At 34.9% G+C, this 8,748-nt stretch overlaps 1 protein-coding gene across 7 annotated transcripts in view; it reads right to left on the bottom strand.

Moving 5' to 3' along the window:
* Positions 1–2,560: 2,560 nt before the first annotated feature.
* Positions 2,561–8,748, bottom strand: part of PROX1 (prospero homeobox 1) — a 61,951-nt gene continuing 55,763 nt past the window's right edge. For 5 of the 7 annotated variants that reach the window (XM_074222650.1, XM_074222651.1, XM_074222648.1 and 2 more), the window contains one exon: positions 2,561–8,313. In XM_074222650.1, coding sequence (XP_074078751.1) covers positions 8,125–8,313 — 189 coding nt within the window. In that variant the 3' untranslated portion in view covers positions 2,561–8,124. The remainder of the gene's footprint in view (positions 8,314–8,748) is intronic. The other 2 variants (XM_074222652.1, XM_074222654.1) reach the window with 1 other exon arrangement.

Raw genomic sequence — 8,748 nt, 5'->3', positions numbered from 1 at the left:
CTTCTATTCTTTATATATGAATATGTTTATGTTTACTGGTATCAGTCAAGTTCAGAAAAACAAAAAAATTTAAAGAATTCCTAGTCACAGATGCATGGAATATTAGATTTGGAAGGGACCTCAGAAGCCATGTAGTCTGATAAAGATCCACTTTGTAGGATACCTGATGTTTGGGCATCTAGATTTTGCTTAAATACCATTGAAGAGCAAGGGGTTAAATATTTTCCCCAGACTAAGGTAGGGAAATAATTTACTATTTAAAAACTTGGGCCTAATTTGAAAAAAATCAGTTTTCATAAGCTTGCTATACAAATATATTATTTGCTCTTGAAACTATATCTTTCATGATTTAGAATGAATTAGGAAGGAAGATTACTGGTACCAATTCAAAGCAGATTATAGATGGCCTTTAGGAAGAAGTGTTCATATGTCCCCAGCAGGCTTTGTGATGTTTGTGAAGACTCTCCTTTATCAACCTGTGAAGTAATGGTATTTTGGTCATGGTATTTTGGAAGGGGTACATCTCAGACTCCTGGAATTTGAGCTACAGTCTTTGATACAAAGATCTAGAAATGAGTATGTTACTATGTCATTTTAATAAACTTTCCCATTGATTTTTTCAGGTATCCTCTATCAAGATGAAGCTATGGGGGCGGCTAGGTGGCGCAGTGGATAGAGCACTGGCCCTGGAGTCAGGAGTTCCTGAGTTCAAATCTGGCCTCAGACACTTAATAATTACCTAGCTGTGTGGCCTTGGGCAAGCCACTTAACCCCATTGCCTTGCAAATCTAAAAAATAAAAAAATTTAAAAAAATGATGAAGCTATAGTCAAAATGTAAAATATTTGGCATTCAAAGGAAGACCAAGAGATTAGAATTGGATCTACCATTATTTAGAAAGGCAGATGACTTGATACGTTGTCTTAAAACTATCAGAGTTGGTATCTTAAGTCCATGCTGATAAATATAAACTCTATGAGGACAGGGACTGTGACTTAATTAAACTTTGTATCTTTTAATGTGACCAGAATAATGCTTTGTACACAGTAGGTGCCTAATAAATGTTTCAGAATTGAATTTAATTAGATGAAGTTCATAAAATAGTGAATTTCCTAGAGGAAGAAAACAATAAAGTGGAAGATCACTGAATTTTGAGTCAAAGGGTCCCAGGTACCAGTGTGACAGTAAGCAAGTTAAAGCATTTATATCTGATAGAGATTCTAGATATAATTTAATCCAGTGAAACTGTAGCCCAGAGAGGGGAACTGAAGTAATAGCTTAATGGAAAAAACACAACAGTCAAGGGTCTAAGTTTGAATCTTGACTCATACACTTTCTATTTAAGACACTTGTCTGGATCTTGGCTTCTTTAGTTGTAGAATAACTTTATATCATTTGATCTCCAAGATCACTTCAATCTCTAAGTCCTACAATCACTGCTCATTCCTCCCCTGGCTGACAATTCACAAAAAAGGTTTATATTAAATAAAAGCAAATGGAAGAGAGGGAGTAAATATTCATATAGTACCTTCTCTGTACTTTTGTTACGAATATCTCATTCAATGTTCTTGACTGCTGGGTGAAGGAAGGGCTGTTATAATCTCTGTTTCTACAGTTGAGGAAATGGAGCAAACAGAGGTCAGATATAAATTCAGGTCTCCCTGATATTCAAACCCTGTACTGTATTCACGACACCACCAGCATTTTCCAAATGAGAAATGGAAGGAGAGCAATTTTTTCCCTAAAGCCAAACCATGAATACTCACAACTCTGGGAAGTTTGGCTAGAGGAGACTACTCCAAACCCATTTATAAAAGTCAAAAGTAGCTCTTTAGTCTTTAAATTTGCCAGAATAGAAGTCACAAAAGCTTTTGGTTCTCCTGGAACAGTATACAAAAGAACAGTTAACATTTCTTTACTGTCAGGATTTCCAAGATATTTCCTTACTACAACCCCTTGAGGGAGGCAGTGTGTATACAACTAGTCTTCTTATTTTACAGACGAAGAAACTAAAGTTCAGAGATGAAATAAATGACTTGATCAAGGTCACACACAGAAGTGTTGAACTTGAGGCTTCTGTCTCAAGCCTATTGCCCTTTTCCATTCTACCATGCCTCCTACTGTAGGCTGCCTCTTTTTATTCTATGATTTTAGCAAGTGGGTGAAATGTGGTCATGTGTACGTCTTCCTCTGAATCATCTGGAACTAGCAACTGTGGGGAGAAAATTATAACAGCAGTTTGATCCAATCTGGCTTTGTGTTCTTCCTCATAAGGGATAAACAAAGGTAAATTTGTCCTTGGAATCAACCTTGTGGCAATAGGAGGTTACCTGGAAACCTTGAAATCTGGATGAATCAAACTGCCCAGGTAACAAAAGGCATTTGTATCATGAGTGTTTGGGGCCCAGTTGTCAGCTTTTACCATTCAGAATGTTAGGAGATAAACACTGTAACTGTCATTCTAACTACATCATAGTCTGTTTTACTGAGTGGACCTCGACCCCACATTCAATCTCCTGAAAGATAATTTCAGAAAAAATCCAAAGCACATCAATGAGCTTGTAATTTATATTTATTTTGCACAAGCTTGCATATATACTGCACATACATTCAGTTTAAGAGAAGATGGAAGGCACACAAGGCAATTGAACTACTGTATCCTTTAAGTGGTACAAAGCAAAAAGGTCAAAGTTTGGAGAGTATACAAAAGCTTAAAACACACAAAATAAAACCCCATTCCCACCCTACCCCCCAAACAACTTCTTTTTTTTCCTGTTTTAAAATTTAGTAGCTGCCAAACTAAAATGTTCACTTTGACTTAAAATCAATTGTCTACTGCACCTTTTAAAAATTTATTTAATATGGACAGGGAATCTTATTTTTAATCATATCATCAATTAATATTACAGTACATCCTTGGTAATACAAAAATTGTACACCTTCATCAAATAAATTAGGATAAATTAAACCAATAAATTATGCAAAGTCTTTAGAACAATAGACAACAACAAAAAAATTCCACAGTTGAAATTGCCTCTAGCTAAAAAAAACAACAAAACAAACTCAAAAATTGACTTTATCAATTCAGTTATTGTACTATTTTCAAATTAAAGGGTCTTTATTACAAAAAAAGAGCTTAATGCTATTTACAACATATTGCTAAATAATATAAAGGCAGTGTCTTGTCACTTTTTGTAACTATATACAAATGAGTAATGACTGGGATGATATCAGTGTGAACTTTAACCTTTGACTCTTCTAGGGAGCTCTCAGTCCAACTCAATATGGGTTTCTCTCACTCTGACTTCTGATTTTGTAGGGAGCAATTCAAACACACTTGTAAACGGCTTTTGTCCCCCTCTGTGGAGGATCTATGTTTTTCCAAAATACAGCCCTCCTGTGGAGGGCTAGCCCAAGAAATGTATGTCTCCAGGTTGCTTCTCCCTCTCAGCAGACAGCATTTTATTAGATGTAAGATTTGGGAGAAGGAATTGTAGCTTAGGTAAAAAAGACTCTGAAGAGTTCAGATTCCATCAAATTCTATACAAAGAGTGTTTCTAAGAAGATCCAAAGGCTAAAAAAATACCAGTTTTTTAAATCCCAGCTTTGAATGAGCCTTTCTTAGCTTCAGTTTATAGATGGTTTACAACCAACAGTTCTACAGAAAACAAAATTGCATTTCCTTCAACATAACAGTTAAGTGCAATACAGTAACTGATATTCATATAAACCAGTTACATTCTTTTAAGGGGAGCTTTTTGAAAACAATGCCTCTTGGAATATTCAAACACAGAGTTGGTACCAGAAGGAAACATTTGCACTAGTCACACCAATGAATACTCTATAATACACATGGCAAATCATTTTTGCTCTAACTTCTCATGTACAATGCTTATTCTGGGGAGGGGGAGCTGTAAACCACTCTTCATTTTACAAATTTGTTGATGCTGCTGGTGAAAATCCTAATTTTAAAGCCACAAATATCTTCACCTTTATATCTCAACATTAATCTATGGAAAAGAAATTTTTATTTTACTTATTAAATGACTTCATGTACATAGAAAAAAATCTGTAATTTTTACAGAAACTGTATCACCCTTGTCCTTGACATCTGATGAAAGAGACTGTTATCTTTTAAAAGTAGAGAGGCTGGATTTTGAAGAATGCTTTCAACTATCTATACAGTTACTAAAGTGTTCCTAATAAATCCAACAGATGTTTTGAGAATGTCGTTATTAAAATCTTAAGTCTTATGCAAGAACAGCCATAAGGTTAAATATTTACATTGCTTTATAAAAGTTCCCCTCTTGGTTTTGTTTTGTTTTATTTTTATTTTTATTGTTATGTTTTTGTATTTTTTTCAAAGATATTCACCCACTTCCCTGGTACAGTAACAAAGATTCTGCAAACTTAAAACACTTTTAATTAAATAATACTCAGAGGCACAAAGCAAACCTCAGGAATATATATGGGTGAACATTTCCTTAAATAATACCTACATTCTAACATATTCCACTTGTTATACCATTTAATGTGAAACGTTCTCATTAAACAACCAGAGATACAGTAAGAATTAAATGTTTTGCAGTTGCAAATAGAACATTCTTTTCACAAAACATAACAGATGTCTAAAATAGGATCTTAAATCTAGATAGGAAAAAGGTAAGCTTTTCACTTCACACGCATATATATGTATATATATATATATATAGATAGATTCTGTATGTGAATATATACATGTATACTTATGCATACACATATATAGCACATCATATGAAATATTGCTTCTATACTACTTTTCTTTAGGCTAAGAAAACACAAGATTTGCACCACAGTTACAAAAAATTGGCTTCTACAAGAATTTTCAAAACTTGAATGCTGCTCAAACAATTGAGGAAAAAATAATTTGCGTTATCAAACTGTTCTAAAAATTCTCTTCTTCAAAAACGTAGTCTGCCGCTTTGTTTTTTTTTAAAAAGACACAAAATATGCATAGCTATCAACATTATGTCAAACAGCCAGAAAAAAAATCTAGTGTTTATTGCAGCTGTAGTAATTGGAAATAAAGTCTAAAAGATGAAATTGAAAGCCACAGAAGGCACAAGAACAATTGTACTTGTGGGAAAAACTGGTATTTTGAAGGATTTCTTTTTTTAATCCTTCCGCTGGTGCATTTAAGGTCTAGGCACAGACTATAACCTCAAGTGTGTATGCAGAAAGAAATCAGAATTAGCAGAAAATGAATGGCAATGTGGTCATTTCAACATGGACTTTAAACTCTTTTTCTCTGTCTAAACTCTCCCCCACCACATAAAATTAGCTTTCTCCAATCTAATCAAATTTCATTTAGGGAGAGTGGTCATGCCATCTGAAAGATGGTAATTTATACTTTCAATTAGAGTTTCTGTCACCCAGATTTTTGACATTTTTGATGTACTAAGAGGCATAAAATAATATGACTATGCTGGGTGGGCACCCCCTTCCCCCCTAAAAAAGCATAGTGAAGGAGGACTCTATACAGAACCAAGCAATGAAATGTTTCCTTAAGATTCAGTTTCTACTCTGAAATCATTTCTATGCCTCAGTGAAGATGGAGAGTCTAGTACTCTCATTAGATAAATGCAACAGCATCTAGGTGTAAGTCTTCAGTTTTGCTCAGTTCACTTAATTGAATTAGAGGGGGAAGGGTGGAGAGTGTGTATGGGGAGGGGGGGAGAATTGTAATTTAAAAATCAACTCATCATAATTGAAGGATCAATTCCATTCCAGATCAAGAAAGTACATAGCAATTAATTCTTCCATAGAGTCTGCATAAAGCATGGCTTTGCCTTTTCCCTTTGTCAATGGCAATACAATTATAACATCATGTCAGGGACATTTTAACAGCCAATGACTGACTTGATTTTAATTTGGGTCCTGCAGACCACCTTCTCCTATGTTTAGTCCCCACCAAAGTAGGGACTACTACCAGTTGATCATTTCTTTACTTAGTGCAGATCAGATTGTAGACATTAAATGCCAGTTACCAAATCATAGTTTTTGTTTTTTTTTTCCAGAAAAAAAGGACGCATATCCTGTTGATATGCCCATCCTTTAAGAAAAGTAAGCTGGAAAAGATGTGTTTTGTGTTTGACTCATTTTGAAGCTGCTGGCACTTCATCCCATGTTATTGTTTTCATTGTCTTTACGGCAGGGATCCTGCCTGTGCTTGGGAATAATGACAGGGCATCATAGGATTGGGCTGTTTAATTTGAAGTCAGCAGGTTTTTAAGGCTTTGTGCTGACAATAATTGCTTTTATACATTTCTGTCTATCAGCAGTATTTATAAATGAAGTGAAATTGCAGTGATCAGGTCAGCTCTTTAGTCACATGAGTAAACTTTCACTCTCCAAAGTCAAATGCAATTTTAGAATAGAAAAAAAGTTAAGAAAAACACCATATTTATGTTCCATATGATTTTAAATACCAGATTTGGAGATGAATCATTTAGTGAAAATTGTTTTTAATCAAATTACCTGATGAAGGGGGAGGTATGGAAAACATTAGTGAACAATAAATTCTTACTGCATCTGTTCAAAAAAAATCAGAAAAAAGTATAAATGACATCAAATCTGTTTTCTAAAGTAAATACTGGACAATATACACTTGAAATATTAAAAATAATTAAAAAAGGAGAACCATTGAAGAAAGCATAAAGAACTAGCAGCTAGCTTTCTTATATTATGCTGAAACAGTGTCACTTAGGTTAATCCCAAACTTTCCTGTACAAACTTGACTGTACACTCACTCTACTCATATTTTGGTCAACACTAGCTTCTGTGTTAGAAGAGACTGGTAGCACATCATTCATTTTTAAAAGCTGCACAGAAAAACAAGGAAAAGCTCCGTTAGGTTGTCAACATTTTGCATATCTATCAAGACTGGGGGATTGGTTTATGACTTATTTTAGTACTATATTAGTGTTGAAGAATTTGAAGAATCATCTTTTTTGGGGGGAAGGGGCATTCTTATTTGTGTTTTTCTGATAAGATGAAGTCCAAGCAAACTTAATTACTATTAAAAAGTTTCCAGCATAACCAGGAATTGAAAGTCCAGGATGAGACAATTTTTTTGTCTTTCTGTATAAAGGTCATTCAGAAAATTATGTTGGGGAGAACTTAAATATAAAATGGCGAATTATATTTTTAATACAACTTTAAGCAAAGTTGAGCAAAGAGTAGGTTTGAAACCTGTGTGCCTTTTAATATCTGAAGCAAGATGAGGGTAAATAGAAAAACTTTTAGGTTTTACTTTGTGGAGAATGAAATATGTTCTGTTTTTTTTTTAAACAAGAGGACCATACTGTAAAATGAGAGAAGTGGCTAGACCATCATGCATGAGTTGCCAGTCTCAACTTGGAACGACCAATCTTGTACAAAATTGGGTTGCCTCAATAAGAAACTGACATATAAGTCAATAATTGGTGGTGGGGGGGGATAGTCATCATTCCTATTAGGAAAAGGTTGATAGCTTTTTTGTTGTTTTGTTTGGAAATCTGGTCTTCTGGGGGTATCACTTTAGGCAATGAGCTGCTAAAAATGTCATTAGCTGTTTTTAGAGATGAAAGTAAAAGCAACATAATTAGCTAAATAAAATAAAACTAAGCTTAAATAGTGACTCCATAGAGTTTCAGACCTTTTTAGCAGTAAAAACAAGAGGAAACTTCATTGTCTACAGTAGTGTGCCATGATGCTGGTTTCCCTCGGCCAAAATGCCACTTAGCAGCAAACCATGTATCTGACAGAAGCATCATACACATGATGCCCTACCTTGCTAAGATAGGCTTTACCCACTTCAAAATTCTTCTCCCTGAAAATGAACCCCATTTAAGTCTCCAAATGTTAAGGGCCTTGGGCAAAACGTAAACTGAAGGCAGAAGGACAATTCAGTATCCCCTTGCAACAGAACAACACAAAAGAAGAAAAAGAGAGAGTTCGTGAGGAGGCAGAATTACCAGCTGATTTCATAAACATATCTATGCCTCTCATACACATGTATATGAAATCAAAATTTAGATACACATAACTTGGGCATCCAAAGGGGACTGCTACTTTTCATACATTCAGAAAGAGTTGTTGAAAATCTCTATTCATGAAGAAGCTCTTGTAGGCAGTTCGGGGATTTGAAAATCTCAGGGACTTCACTATCCAGTTTGCAGATGACCTTGTATATGGCCTTCTTCCAGGAAGGATCAACATCTTTGCCTGCGATAATGGCATTGAAAAACTCTCGTAATGTGATCTGTGCGACTTCCAGGAATCTCTCTGGAACCTGCTGATACAAGGAGACAATGGCATTAATAAAGTTTTCAGTTTCAAGTCTCCAGTTCTTCAAAGGAAACTGAGCTAACTTCTTTCTTTCAGAAACAGGCTTATATGGCACCTGCATTTTCTAAAAATGGCAGTCCTGTATTCTTTTATGTAAAGTTGTTATATATAGTAGCATAGGAATACAGGAGGAACAGCTCAGTGGAGTTAGAGCAATGGAATTCTACAAGGAAAGTACTGAGGTCTATTGAAACAACAGACTGCTGAGTTCTAGACTGGTTGTTTGGGGATGGGGGTTGGGAAGAGAAGGAGAGATGACATGACTTGACCTTACATTACAAAACAGTTATGATCCTGAATAAAAGTTTTAAAAGTGAAATTTCCAAAAAACTGAATCTTATTTCTCCTATTATTCCCACTATAAATTCCAGTTTTCACCTAG

The sequence above is a fragment of the Macrotis lagotis genome, chromosome 2 (assembly GCF_037893015.1).
Source record: "Macrotis lagotis isolate mMagLag1 chromosome 2, bilby.v1.9.chrom.fasta, whole genome shotgun sequence".
NCBI lineage: Eukaryota > Metazoa > Chordata > Mammalia > Peramelemorphia > Peramelidae > Macrotis > Macrotis lagotis.
This window is presented reverse-complemented; position numbering and strand designations above follow the sequence as displayed.